Source organism: Eriocheir sinensis, chromosome 31 (assembly GCF_024679095.1).
Source record: "Eriocheir sinensis breed Jianghai 21 chromosome 31, ASM2467909v1, whole genome shotgun sequence".
Classification (NCBI taxonomy): Eukaryota; Metazoa; Arthropoda; class Malacostraca; order Decapoda; family Varunidae; genus Eriocheir; species Eriocheir sinensis.
In genome coordinates this window covers 10,385,867-10,401,231 of record NC_066539.1, presented here as the reverse complement: position 1 = coordinate 10,401,231, position 15,365 = coordinate 10,385,867, and the positions used below count along the sequence as shown (strand labels likewise).

The 15,365-nt window shown below is 39.9% G+C and overlaps 1 protein-coding gene across 21 annotated transcripts in view; it reads left to right on the top strand.

Annotated features, from left to right (window-relative positions):
- The window catches only part of LOC127005904 (calcium-dependent secretion activator-like), a 214,093-nt gene that overhangs the window by 30,354 nt on the left and 168,374 nt on the right, over positions 1-15,365 (top strand). For 13 of the 21 annotated variants that reach the window (XR_007758972.1, XM_050875264.1, XM_050875273.1 and 10 more), the window contains exons 3-8: positions 3,536-3,703; positions 9,009-9,184; positions 10,805-10,884; positions 12,473-12,618; positions 12,848-12,928; positions 14,037-14,066. Coding sequence is in view for 20 of the 21 variants with exons in the window: in XM_050875264.1 (XP_050731221.1) it covers positions 3,536-3,703; positions 9,009-9,184; positions 10,805-10,884; positions 12,473-12,618; positions 12,848-12,928; positions 14,037-14,066 (681 nt within the window). In the remaining variant the exon portion in view is untranslated. Of the gene's footprint in view, positions 1-3,535; positions 3,704-9,008; positions 9,185-10,804; positions 10,885-12,469; positions 12,619-12,847; positions 12,929-14,036; positions 14,067-15,365 lie in introns of all 21 variants that reach the window. The other 8 variants (XM_050875283.1, XM_050875282.1, XM_050875281.1 and 5 more) reach the window with 3 other exon arrangements.

Genomic DNA, 15,365 nt, shown 5'->3' with positions numbered 1-15,365 from the left:
AAAACGAAAAAGTAAAGGAAAATGATGAAAAGAAAGAAAGAAAAAGATAAAGGAAGAAAGAGGAGGAGAGAGAGAGAGAGAGAGAGAGAGAGACGGCGCGACAGTCAGCGTGTATGAGCGGTGATGGGGGTCGCAAATCGTGAGATGAGGCGCCGCGGGGACAAAGCTCGTGATAGAGATGGCGAGAGCAGAGTCGTAAGGGGAACGTGACAGCGGCTGACCTCTTTATTTCCTCTCATCTTCTCTGTCATCTTTTTCTTTTGTCCTCTCTCTCTCTCTCTCTCTCTCTCTCTCTCTCTCTCTCTCTCTCTCTCTCTCTCTCTCTCTCTTCTATTTATTTTTTGTGGTTTTTATTTTATTCGTCTTTCTTTTTCCGTGACCTCATCTTTCCTTTCGTGTTCTCTGTGTTTTTTCCTTTGTGTCAACTATTTTCTTTTTTTCTCTTTGTTTTGTTCTTTTTCTTTTTTTTTTCGTCCTCTGTTCTCTCATTTCTCTTTACCTTTTGCTGTCTTTATTTCCTTCCTCTTTCCTTGCCCTTTTCTTCTTTTAAGTTATCTGTTTTCTTTTCTCCTTGTTCTGTTCTTTTTTCTTTTCGTCCTCTGTTCTCTCATTCCTCATTACCTTTTGTTGTCTTTATTTTCTTCCTCTTTCTTTTTCCTTTTCTTCTTTGTTTTCTTTATTTTTTGTCCTCTTTTGTCCGTGTTCTTTTTTTTTCTTTTTTTTCCTTTGCTTCTCTAACTATTTACATTCCCTTCTCTTTCCTCTAATGTTCTCTGTTCTCTCTCCTTTCTCTATCTTCTGTTGTCTTTATTTTCGTCCTCTTTCTTTCTCGAACTCTACGCAAACTTTTTTCCCCTTTTTTTTCATTGTTTTTCTTCACAGCTTTTATTCCTCTTTTTTTACTCGTATTTCAACTCCATTTTTTTTCTCTATTTCTCGTGTTCTTTGTTCACTCTCTTGTTTTCTGCTTTTTTTTTTTTGTTCTCTTTGCTCTCTTTTCTTCCGCTTTCTTTTTTTTTAACTGTACCCAAACGTTCCCCGCATTTCTTTTTTTTCCTACCTTTCTTTTTATTCCCTCATATTTCTATTCCTTTCTTATCGTCTTTTCAATTTCTTTCTTAAATGTCGAGTCAGTTTTTTTCTTGCTTTCCTTTTATGTCTTCTTTTTTTCTTCTTTCCTTTTCTAACTTTTTTTTATCCAAACGTTTGTTCCCCCTTTTATTTCCTCCTTTTTCCTCATTTTCTTTTTCTCACATTCCCATTCCTTTCTCTCTCCGTCTTTTCACTTTTCTTTCTCCTAAATGTCGTGTCTTTCTTCTTCCTTTCTTCCCCCTTCCTCTTACGTCTTGCCTATCCCTTCTGATCTTTTCCAACACCGGATAAAATATGTATCATTCCTTCATCCCTTTCCCTCTAATATTCTTTCTTTTCAGTTTTATTTTTCGTCTCGATTCTCTTTCCTTCTCTTCCTTCTTCCTTTCATGCCGTGTCCTTTCTGGTGTCTCTCTCACTCTTCGGATAATGTATGTATCTTTCTCTCCCTTCTTTCAGCTCAGATTTTCTCAGTTTCCTTCCTTGCGCACTCTCTTGTTCCCTTTATTCCGTTTTCTTCCTTTCCATTCCTTTTCTTACTCCTGTCAACCTTTTTCTGTCCTTCCTTCCTCTTCACAATATTCTTTCTCAGTCTCCTAACTCGGTATCTTAATTTGCTCCACTTACGTCACCCCGCCTTATCTATTCCGCAACGATACTGTAAAATATTGCCTCCAGAGAATCACTTTATCATCATCTTCGTACTCTCCCCCTTCCTAAATATATGTATGCCTAATTTTGCTCTAATCATTCATTCCCACAATAATTATGCAGTTAAACTTCTTACCACATTTCTTTCCACCTCATTCATTACGTTAAGATACACAAGATCGCCTCCTCGGAATAAGTTTATCATAATTCTCTCTCTCTCTCTCTCTCTCTCTCTCTCTCTCTCTCTCTCTCTCTCTCTCTCTCTCTCTCTCTCTCTCTCTCTCTCTCTCTCTCTCTCTCTCTCTCTCTCTCTCTCTCTCTCTCTCTATATATATATATATATATATATATATATGTGTGTGTGTGTGTGTGTGTGTGTGTGTGTGTGTGTGTGTGTCTGCGCGCGTGTAGAAGAGAGCGAGAAAAAAGAAACAAACAAGAAAGAAAGAATAAAGGAAAAAATAAAGAAAGAAAGAAAAGAAAACAATGTAAGGTGAGGTGAAGATGGTGGCGGCAGACGGCGGGGCGGCCAGCTGGCCTCGCGCCATCTGTTTCCGCCCTCCTCATTTTTCGGCTACTTAATTATTGAAGGTGGCGAGGAGGGTGCGGGAGGGGCGGCGGCGGTAGGAGAGGAGAGGAAGGGCGGGACGACGGCTTCACTTTTTTGTGTGTGTATTTTTATTCGTTGAGTTTTTTCTTTGGTTTCTTTTTTGACCGCATCTTTATGGCGGCAGATGAGAGAGAGAGAGAGAGAGAGAGAGAGAGAGAGAGAGAGTACGTGCGTGCGTGCGTGCGTGCTGGCCTGCCTGCCTGCCTGCCTGCCTGCGTGTGTGCGTGCGTGCGTGCGTGCGTGCGTGTAGAGGAGGCAGAGTATGTATGAGCTTCTTTAAAAAAATGTCACATGCACACGACTTGCTACTCCTGTTCATCCCAGCGCTTTCCATCTTTCCATTGCAGGAATCAACAACCACCTTCATTATTTCATCCCTATCACTAGTAAACTCTAAAATTTTCATTCGCTTGTATTTCTTCCTTCTTGGGACCTTAACGCTTTCAAGAGGGGAGTATGAAAACACTTTTCCAACCTACATTGGCCATACTTTCGATACGTCTATCCTCTGGGTAGGAGCAGTGATTTGCCGGCATATTTATTTTTTATCTTATTTCAATTGAAATGCGGCATTGATTTGAAATAAAAAGGACCTCATCAATGTCTTCAACTCCTCAACTTTACTTGGGCCACCCCACGCGGGCTGCGTAGTGGCTCACGGAATGAAATGTGCAAAGGCAACAATGGGCTTGAGTGGAGCTATGCTCCTCGTAGGAGGTTAGATATGTTTACATGTCTTTTAGTGACTTTAAAGAGGATCAAAGGGGGTAAATCTCCCTTGAAGGAAAGAGCCTGAACACTCCTTTCGAGAGTTTGTGTGGTGAGCAGCTTAGGACTACATCGCCGCTTGCACCGATGCGGGTTTGCCCATGTCTTTATTTATTATTTTGTTTGCTGCGGATTTCAACAGATTTCAAGGTTGGAAGAAAGTATGCATGACAACAAAAGAGTAGTCCGTTAGGTAAGAAAATGGACATGGGCACCTAGATAAAAAAAATCCTTTGGGGTGGTAAATTTGGTCTTGACTATGGCCCTGGAACGGATTACCCTTACATACATGTATTTTCAATGTATTCCAGAACGAACGGATGCTATAACGAACGACGTTCGTTATAGCATACCCCACTGCAATTCATATTATCCACATCGATCTAACCTTTTTTCCAATTTCTGTTGTTACAGGAAAAGCAGGAGAGAGAGGAGGAGGAGAGAAAAAAGAGGCTGCAGCTTTACGTGTTCATTCTGCGCTGTATATCCTACCCCTTCAACGCCAAGCAGCCGACGGACATGACCAAGAGACAGATCAAGGTCACCAAGCACCAATTAGACGTCATCCAGGGGCGTTTCCAGGTAAGACATGGGTCTGTTGATTCAAGGTTCTCGATTTTCCGTTTATTTGTCCTATTATTTATCTCTGTCGTCCTGCTTGCCTGCCTCGGTGTAGTTCTGCCAGTGGTCGCAGGTCATAATTCTCCCCGGGTCGTCGTGACCAGTTCATCAACGCCCAGGGAGTGACCGTGGTGTTGCCAGGCTGACTCGACGTTCACCTATTCTGTCTACCTGAAGCCTGCGTTGACTTTGCTAATTAAAGAAGAATTCAGCTTACAACGAAGAATGTATTAGTAACCCAATATTTCAATGTCTAATGTAGTGAGGAAGTTTTTTACCCCTCTTGAAACACATTATAAGTTGATCTCATTAGTCTGTAAGAGGAACCAGACTGCAGGAATTACAGTTTTACACTGGCCAGGATTCGAACTCGTGTGCCCGTGGACTAAGGAGCATTAAAAACCGTAGCTCTATCAATCAAGCGAAAGTGGGATTATGTAGGTTCCCGCTTATATTTAGTCCATTACGCGGGGTCTCCTTCTATAATGTTCACTGGTAGCGTCACCTGTTAACAATCTCGAGAAAGCGTGAGCTACACATTCTCTTAAATCCATTCCTTCACTTACATGCCGAGCAGTACGCAGTCAGGACAATAATAATAATTATGATAAAGCGAGCAAATGATAAATGAATAATAGATTAAATTGAAGTGGAGAAGAAAAAAGGAATAGCAAAGAGAATTGGGCGAGAAAATTTGAAGTGGGAAAGCTCTTGTCATCAAAACAGGTCCCATATTTTCGACCACCGCTTCCACTTTGCCTCCTTTTGCTCTGGCCTCTCTTCGTTACATTATAATAAGTTTGTAGGAACGCGTCCCTCTGTCCCCGTTTCGTCATCCAAAAAAAGGTATATCGTTGCAAGGGGACGAGGTGGGGAATGACAACGTACGGTAAATGTACAATCAGTGGGAAAAAATACATGGGCAGGAGAAAGCTGTCAGTGGGATGAGAGGGAGAAATAAGGGCGAAATAATATACTGGCCATAAGATGGAACACGTAGAACTCCCTCACCCCGAAAAAACACTAATAATATGTAAGTGTAATGAATAGCTGGGGAACAGAACGTGTGATAATAGCCTAATAATTGCACTGATAAAGGGGGACAGGCGTGGGGCGACGGCCCTTATCGTCACTCCCTCCACTCGGGGAAACCTGATAAAAATGTCACCTGCTTCTCCCGGCCAAACTTATCAAATACTGAGTTTATTTCCTCATTTCATTATTTCATATTTCGGGAGAATCAATAACGATAATGGCCATCACCCCACACCTGTCCCCCTTATGAGTGCGATTATTAGGCTATTATCACGTTTTGTTCCCTAGCTATTCATCACACATATTGTTTTACAGCGAAAGAAAAGGTCAGGTGTTTTAATTGCTGATGCTTATGGTTACTATAAGAAATAACTGTTAATGGGTTAAGGGGTTCTCGCCCACCACAGACTCAAGAGCCAATGGTATGGAGATGAGCACCGTGACCACGCGCACCAAATACCGTATGCTCCCAACTTTACCTTTACCTTATATGATTACCCTTCCTCCTACCCCAATATTATCATTGTAAGATTAGGGTCAACAGGATTTTAAGCTGGAATACGAGACTGCGGAGGGAAGAAATGGCAAGAAAAATTATCTTAAAAATGTTTAGTTTGTGACGCAGAAGTGGAAGATTTAGATCACTTTCTGTTAGACTGGTAACATGTGCACTACCAAGGAACGGTGCCAGGCTACAAAGCTTCAGGAACCACACCCAGAGGATAAGCGGGAGATAATAGGAAAACTTTTATTCGAGTTTACAACAAGAGAAGCAGGAAAAGCGAAGTCCGTAAACGCCAACTCGATCCGCCTCTACGGGCATGTGACACGGGGCTCAGAAGCCGACCCTGCTTACCGGGTTGTTTCTGTAAGAGCCATCCCCGAGTGGAGGAGGCCAAGGGGACGCCCACGGAGTTCGCCATGAGGCAGGCTATTTGGATTTTTTTTTTTTTTTTTTTTTACAACAAAGGAGGCAGCTCAAGGGCACACAAAAAAAGAAAACAATAATAAAAAAAAAAGCCCGCTACTCGCTGCTCCTAAAAAAGAAACAAAAAAGGTGGCCGAAAGGAAGATCAAATACGGGAGGAGAGGTGTCCTGATACCCTCTTCTTGAAAGAGTTCAAGTCGTAGGCAGGAGGAAATACAGATGAAGGAAGATTGTTCCAGAGTTTACCAGCGTGAGGGATAAAAGAGTGAAGATGCTGGTTAACTCTTGCATAAGGGGTTTGGACAGTATAGGGATGAGCATGAGTAGAAAGTCGAGTGCAGCGGGGCCGCGGGAGGGGGGGAGGAATGCAGTTAGCAAGTTCAGAAGAGCAGTCAGCGTGGAAATATCGATAGAAGATAGAAAGAGAGGCATCTTGCATGAAGACTTGCCCGGAGAACAGCCCCCGGGATTGGCGTCGTCGGGTGGGTGAGGCGACGCCCCCCCAGCGTATGCTCCCATTGATTGATTCATTGAATATAAAGCAACACACACACACACACACCACAAACGAGAGGTCTCGGGTTTGATTCCAGATGGGCAGTCTCCTTTGATCCGTACCCTCTATCCAGCCAGCATCGAATGGGTTGTGTCTCGCCTCCCGGATGTGCGTGGTTATAGTCAAATTCTAAGGACGAAACTTTATTTCTGTTTTATTACGTGTATTTGTCATTTTGCGGAAATAGGTACTAATTATTGGGATCGGAATGCAAAGTCCTCCCCTGTTAGGTTATGTAAGTCATTGTTCAAGTCATATGATGCTAGGGAGCCACGTGCTTTATAAATCTGTGTGGTTCTAGTCCACGAGTGTCAGCCGTACCCATAGATCCGATGATTCATCACTTGTGAGCTCCAAAGGGGAGGCTGCTGGGCACTTGCTAATGATCGTGAGCCCTGAGGGTGATCAGGCAATGGTAAATGACACACACTTGCTCGTGCGCGTAAATGAAGAAGTAAGAATAGCGATTTTAAAGAATGGCGCTGAAAAAAAAAGTTGCTAAGTCACACACCCGAAACTTCACCTGCCAGCTGATTGTGGGAACGTTAGTCGGCCTGCACGATCACAATCATCGGTGTAGCTCCACGTTCTTCAGCTCTTTTTCTTTTCCTAATAAGGTATGTTACGTCTTTTTCCAAGATATTAACATTAACTAAACGAACAATGAGGGGGAGAGGCAAGAGAGACAACCCACTCAGCGGTCTGTATTCCCCTAGCGATGAGCCCCGCGCTCACACACATCATCCCGCGGGTCTTCGCCACTGGCAAACACGGCTACAGGTGGCCCGTCACTACTCACTACAGCAGCCGCCACTAAAGCAGAAGTAGATGTTACGAGACAGATCCAAGATGCAGGAGAGTACAGGCCCGGGAGGGAGGGGGGGGCGATCACGCCAAGGTGTCTTGTTTATTAAACCTTCACACTTCTCACGCCGCCATTTTTCTATACTTGAGAGCATGAACTTGGAGCGTGAGGAACCCGCCCAGTAAAATTGCTATGCAGACAGGAATGAACCCAAAGAATTTAGAAACACCAATGGGAAGTCATAAAAATGTAGAGTCTGCAAGAGGCCGTTTGGTCTATACAAGGCAGCTCCTGTAAAGTCTAACCCCACCTTACCCCACTATCCATGTTAGATCTTTAGGTGGCTAGTTAGTTAGTTAATATATAGTCAAACACCTATATTACTGTTAGTTAGGTAGGTAGTTAAAAAGTATATGACAACAGGGAAGCATCAACCATCCTATTCAACTGTAGAACCAACAACATGAAGCTGAGAGATGGAAAAAGATTTTACAACGAGAGTATGGAGTGCATCGTGTGTGGAGACGAGCTGGAGGATCTGAGGCACTTCATTCTCTGTATATATTAAGCGGGTGACTGAGAGGGGAGGAGCAATCCCCTTCCAATATAGAAGAGGTGATGTGCTAGGCTTGGTTAGATTCGTATCGTGTGCCATAAATATTTATGATGCATTTTGCAGTGATCCGTTATCAACATGGTGGTCAGCTGTCTAGGCAGCTTCTTAACCCCAGCATTTGCAGAATCAGTCTGCCTTTGGTTTTAAATAGTCACAACTTTATCCTTATATTTCCTCAAATACTCGCAACTTTATCCTTATTTTTCCTCAAATACTCGCAACTTTATCCTTCTCTTTCCTCAAATACTCGCAACTTTATCCTTATTTTTCCTCAAATACTCTCAACTTTATCCTTATCTTTACTCAAATACTCGCAACTTTATCCTTCTCTTTCCTCAAATACTCTCAACTTTATCCTTATATTTCCTCAAATACTCGCAACTTTATCCTTATCTTTCCTCAAATACTTGCAACTTTATCCTTATATTTCGTCAAATACTTGCAACTTTATCCTTATTTTTCTTCAAATACTCACAACTTTATCCTTATCTTTCCTCAAATACTTGTGACTTTATCCTTATTTTTCCTTAAATACTCGAAACTTTATCCTTATTTTCCTCATACTTGAAACGTTATCCTTATTTTTCCTAAAATACTCGAAACGTTATCCTTATTTTCTTCATACTCAAAACTTTATCCTTATTCTTCCTCAAATACACGAAACTTTATCCTTATTTTTCCTAATACTCGCAACTTTATCCATATTTTTCCTCAAATACTCGAAACTATCCTTATTTTTCCTAATTTTTGCAAATTCTTAGGACGAAACTTTATTTTTGTTTTATTACGTGTATTTGTCATTTTGCGGAAATACTAATTATTGGGATCGGAATGCAAAGTCCCCCCCTGTTAGATTATGTTAGTCATTGTTCAAGTCATATGATGGTATGCCATGGTGTCCTTGCTAGGGAGCCACGTGCCTTATAAATCTGTGTGCCTGAAAATATCAGTACGAGAACACCCTACAAATAAAACATGTTGCAAATTCTTAATTAAAAAATTTCGGGAATCGAGCATCAAGAATTTTAGACAGTAGGGTTCGTAATTTAAAAGACGAGACAAAGCTGTAAATAGACGCATTATGTTAAAATAGTAACTGGGGAATGATATCAAGAATTTATAGATTGGGGAAAAAATGATAAAAGAAGGGAAAAGCCTCTAAAGATTATTGTTCAGAGCATGGGAGATGAATAGAAATCCTAAGAAAACAATAAGTAAAGAAATTAAGCATATGTAAAGGAAGAGAACAAAAGGAAAAAATAAAGGAATTAATACAAAAAACATGGTTTGGTAGAATGACTAATCCCTCTGTTGCCTTTCCTACAGAGTTTCCTAAAAGGAGAGCTGCAGATTGCAGCAGACGAGGCCTTCATTAATGCTGTCCAGAGCTACTACGAAATCTTCCTCAAGAATGAACGCCTTGCCTCAATGGTGGTGTCCGGTGCCTGCTCCCAGCATGACCTGCGGGAAGTGTTCAAACACAACGTAGAAAAGAGAGTCAGGTGAGCAAGGAGAGTAGGACTGGTGGACTCATTTTGGGGTTGCCCTCTCATTGCAGCTACCATTAACCCCCAGTTATGGTGACAAGTACCACTAAACATAATCCTTCTTAGGTTTCCCCCCTAAAAAAGAGGAACTGACACTGGAACCCTCCCACCTTGGCAAAAGTTACAAGCTAAGTTTGAGCTGATGTCTGGCAGAATAAGATCTATAAAATTCAACAAGTTTCCATGCTGAAATATTATTATGTGTGGCTTAGGTGTTGCTTAGCTAGGATCAGCAAAGGAGTTCATGTGGCTATCCATTACTGGATGTAAATACCAATTTGTCAGTTTTGCTAGCTTGGCCCTTCCCAAATTCTACGAGGGATATTCTAACCTATAGTAATGCTTTTTTTTTTTGTTTTTTTTTTTTTTACGTCGTTGCCTGTTGCGCCGGTAGGCATCTTCCTGATGGTCGGCCCAAGGCTTCTTTTAGGTGGGGCCTGATGGTCGGCCCAGCCCGTTCTGGCGCAGGCGAGTGTTTATAGTGGTGCCATCTTGCATTGGCTCATGCTGCCCCCCGGAACTCGTTCTTGATTCGCTTGGACGGCTTCCTCTAGAGTCCGGGTTGATGGGTGGTCTTCAGGACAGCATGTGGGTAGTTTTAAGCCACTCGGCGGTGACTGAAAAATCCGAGTGGTAGCGTGGGGATTCGAACCCGCGTCGTCCATCACGCGGTGAATGTGGGCCCAGTACGCTACCAGTTCGGCCACCGCCGGGTATCTTCAAACACATGATTCCCAGACACTTAAGGTTTAAATCAACAAAGAATGACCTCACTTTGTTGTATAGAAAGTCTCATTAGTAAGGAAGCTTATAAGAATTTTCCGAGTTAAGACCTTTAGTGCGGTAGCTGTTTGTGGTTTTGTTAGGTTAGGTTAGGTTAAGTTTATAGTATTCTCAAACACATGATAGTCAGCACCTTATGGTATAAATCAACAAAGACTGACCTCTCTTTGTTGTTTAGAGAGTCTAGTAAGGAAGCATATCTGAATTTTCAAAGTCAAGACCTATGGTAACTGTTTGGGGTTATGTTAGGTTAAGTTAAGGGTATCTTCAAACACATAATGATATAAATCAACAAAGAATGACCTCACTTTTTTGTATAGAAAGTCTTATTAGTAAGGAAGCATATATTTTTTCGAGTCAAGACCTATTGTATCTGTTTGGGGTTTTGTTGTGTTATGTTAAGTTTTGGTATCATCAAACATATGACCTCAGTTTGTTGTATAGAGAGTCTCATTAAGGCAGCAAAGGGGCCATAGGCAATCTTATATTTTTTCTCAATTCTGTTCCCAAAATTCCATGGAAAGTTTCCAGTTCAAAATCCTGGGAATTTTACAACCCTAAACTTGGCCCCTCCCAAATTTTATCAGGGATATTCTAACCAGTAACATTTGCATCAATAGACCTTTACTGTATTAAGGAAGTGTTGCTTATCTGAAAGAGATTAAATTTAGTTTGTACAAGTCTGTTGAATATATAAAAATTATACTCTAAGGGGTGTAGTTGGGGTGCCTAACACTTACAAGTAAAATATGGAGGTCTCATCAGCATCTCATTGTCTCACATCCTCAACAGGTCTCTTCCAGAGATTGATGGGCTCAGTAAAGAAACGGTTCTCACTTCTTGGATGGCCAAGTTTGATATGATTATAAAAGGTAAGGATACAAAAAGACTTCCATGCGTATGTTATTGTTGTTGTTTTGTTGTATAATTTTTGTCTTTAACCCATACAGTGTTATCAGTGTAACAGTTACGCCACTAATTTTTACCCCCACAAGCATTGTTGGTGTAACTATCGGTAAAGTTATGCCTCCCAATATACCATGGCAACAAGTGGTGGCAGGTGGACTGCCAGTTTAACACACATGCAGACGAGTTCAGGCGATACTACCCAGTGCTTGCCCAGGCCAACATTAGCAATCGTGTTTTATGGGTATTCAACTATATCCTTGACTATCTATGGGGCAATTGGCTTAACTGTGTGCCTCCCACACATTTTCCCCACATCTTGAAACACTGCCAGTTGCTTGTTGGATTGTTTTATTGACTACCTCACCCTACAACATTATTAGTGTAAAGTGTGAGAGACAGTCTATGAGAAAAAAAAATATTGTGAGCAATGACACCCAGTGAAATGGATCCTCATAAATAATAAGTAAAAGTGCAAACATTATTATGCAAATAAATATAAATATAAATAAATGCAAATATTATTAAGTGGAAGAAAACATTATTAGACATTTATTTAAGTGTAAGCGACAAAGAATCAAAAATTATTCATCAGTGCACAAACAATATTATTCGCTCATCTTGTGTGAGTGTGCGCACAGATACTTACAAACAATTTAATAACAAGCAATAAATTATGCATAAGTGATAGATCATTAATATCATTATAATTCATTGCATTCAAAATGAAAATGTGCAATACAAATAAAATTGTAACCAAAAATATGAATTACGTAACCACTATTATCTTGAAAAAAATGTCACAACATGCAAATGTGACAGATAAAAGCATTTGCACATGGGAAAAATAAAGCTATGAAAAATAGCCCCAGACTGGTGCAAAGCTACAAATGCTTGTCAACCAAAAAATGCAAAGTGAAAAACTCTAGGGTCAAGACATTTCAATTTTCAATACAATTTGCCACAATCTTGGAAGGGTCAGAACAACAAAATACATGGCTAGTAAGTAAGACTATTATGTTCTACCATCACCAGATGTTATTATAACCCCATATCTGCACAACAACAAAAATAAAAAATCTGCCAACACCATGAGCAGGGTGGTCAAACTTACTTTCTGATTAAGATGTATGGGTAAACATTACTGTTGCGACTGACTCAGGAAGCTTACAGGGACAGTGGGCGTGAATTTACTGCTGGAAAAAAAAAATTCTTATTTGGCAGTTTGTTTTCCTTTTTTGGAAGCCTGAATGAAAAGAAAAATGTAAATTGATTTAGGTATGCATAAATCAGGAAACTTAAGACCATAACCTTAAACTATGAAATTTAGTATGTTGTCATGATAACATAGTCTGAACTTAGTGGATTCACTTTAGCTGAATTCTCAGTGTTAATATCATGGTCTGAACAACAGAGTACACAATGTATTTACAGTGTGCTCTATTAACTTATCCTCAGGCTTTTTATGCTATGGTTGTATATTGTTCACAGTCTCTTACAGTGATTATCATCTGACCAGACATGGGCTTGATGAAGCAATTTTTGTCTCAGCAGGTGAAGAAGATAGCAAGAGACCCGGCAGGATGCAGCAAAGCCTTAACAGTGAGCTCATCATGCCTAAGGAGCAGCTCTTCGATATGTTTCAGCAAATCTTGGGCATCAAAAAGTTTGAACACCAACTTCTGTTTAATGCACTTCAGGTAAGTATTAAACCAATTCCAAAGTAATGATTATTTTGGTTTGCACTCCCTCTGTGGTAATCTTTATTCAAGGAGATTTCAGTATTCACCACCAGGTTGTGCAATTAAAAAGATGATTATGTACTGTTCATGGTTGGAGAGACTTGAGAGAACTCCATATTTAGGGTATCAATATTTTATTTCTTTGTTTGCTTTATAGCAATAACAATTTAAATGTATTTCTCAACAGCTTGACAGTCAAGATGAACAAGCTGCTGCTATCCGAAGAGAACTAGATGGCCGCATGCAGAAAGTGGCAGAGCTAGAAAGGGTAAGCTGCTTTTCATTTTAATAATAATGGAAAATATCAAATATTGGTTGATGTTAAAGTTCCGTATAATACTAATGGTCACTGATGAGATCATTCAGAAAGAATACTCCGTCATGGATATATACATGTGGGGCAAGGCTCAGCTTTTTTTAGGGGGGCGGGGGCAGGAGGGGGGAGTAAACACATCCTCAAACAAGTCCCTATTCCTCTCCCTTCAAGGCTTTTTCTTATACCACATTTGTCACAATCTCCATTAAGAGGATTTCTGGTATGACTTGTCCCATGAAACTGAGTTAACTTATGTCATTTAGGCATATACTTTCACAATAGACCATCCACCTTTTCACCATTTCTTTTTCTCAACTCATTTCCTGTCAGAGCAAACCAACTAAGTATTGCGCAAATCAAAATATGAATTCAATACATAAAATATGTACTTCAGATTTTAGTAGTATACATTGCAATACATCTGGGTATGTATTATCAGTTTTATGTATAATAAAGTAAAAAGTATTAAAAAAATAATTTCTCCCATTTAGATTCTCTCCACAATCCCTACACCTCACTCCTAATTTGTTTTAGTGGCCACATTAGTCAGTGACACTGGTCTTTAGTTCATGTTTTCTCCCTTATTCACTCCTTCAATAATGTTATCACATTGCCATCTTCCACTCCCATAGCACTCGAGTATTGTCATCTTCCTCCCATAGCACTCAAGTGTGTGGGCATGTTTTCATCCACAGAAAAACATTTGTGTTCAAAGTAAAGTATGGGAAATATATAATGGAGGAGGCAAATAGAATAGGAGAATGGTAAGTAAAGGGTGGAAGGAGAGATTAAGGGTGTGAAGTGAACAAACATTTTGGTGAGACAGGGATTGTTGAAACACTACCTGAGCCACCCCATGTGTACATCCCAATGTCCACAAATTACAGGCCATGTAATGAAATCAGAGTGGCAAGAGAATGAACTCTGATGGAAATGCTAAGAGAGTCTACTCTGAGAACTCATTGGCCCTTTTAGAAACAAGAGATGATGTACTTGAAATAAGATTTTTTCGTCTCACTGTTCATTAACTTTTTCCTTATTTCCATGACTTTGATAAAAGGAGGTTGAAGGTCTAAAGAGAGATCCAGAAGTAAGTTGTTACTGAAATATTTCTTGCGACCTCAGACAGCCATAAGTATGCACTCCCACTGTAGATATAGACACTAGAATTGAATGAAACATTAATATTGATTAGTGTCTTGCCAGTGATTTTGGGTATATAGTACTGAACTGATATGTGAATTGTGTGTATTTCCATCTCTATCCATTTAATCTTTGCTAATAATAGTTGTTTCAGAGAGAGATAGTTGTCTTAAAAAGCTTTTAAGTATAATTTGCATAGCAATTTATGGATACACAATATTAAAGTAACTATTTGTATTGTACATTCCTGCTATTAGAAAACATCAGGTTTAAATGTATCTTTATGCTTCTGAGATTAACAAGAGAGACTGAAGCCATATATTACAGGTCTATGTACACACATCTCTCAATATTTTGATCAAAAGATTTTTGGGGCTGTTTTTTGTTCCATCATTGTGTAAATATTCAAATAAAGCAACTTTAATGGAGATTTTATGTTTTTAACATATGAGGTTATTGATTGCAAATATATTTAATTTATTTTCACATGAATACAGTTAGCTTCTGATAAGTTTTATTCTACTTTATTGGCAGTATTGACATGCACTTTTTAAATACTGGAATTTATGAATTCCGTCACATTTCATATTCGTCTTGCATACATGTCCATATCTTTCTTGATTGAATGTTTATTCTATTTAACATTTGATAATCATAAGACTATGATTGCATGTTATATCTAAGCTTTGCAACAACATAACTTTATAAGAATGTAAGTCCACTAATCTGAATAGCAGCAGTCTACACCTGTTTTGATTAGCAAAACTTTCAGCACTCTCAGCTGGCACTTCAAGTCCAAGTAAATGTGTACATATATAAGAAGTAATCTCAGGCATTGATATGGGTTGTTTGTACACTTATCTTGAATACATAATGTTATGCAGCAGCCGTACACCAATGCAGTTATTGCTTCTGCGGATCTCACCACTTCGGTACCACAAAATATCCTTATTAAAACCTTACCAAAGAAATCTGGGATGCAAGTCTGTTTATCTTACGTTCGGGCTGCTGCGCCATTGTATCATGTTGAGATGGCCTGCCTCCACATGTGATGTCAAAACCCCTGTAGACCTCCCATCTCCTCTCCTGTCTGATTATGTCAAACATTCATGGTACCACCCCTGAGCCTGAAACATGAAGGTTAGGTGAGCTACTGTGAACAGAACATTTGAATATATTGGGCATGAAACTTGGGGCTTCAGGCTTTGCAGGGTGGGTTTGGTTATCTTTATACCAGCTAGGCAAA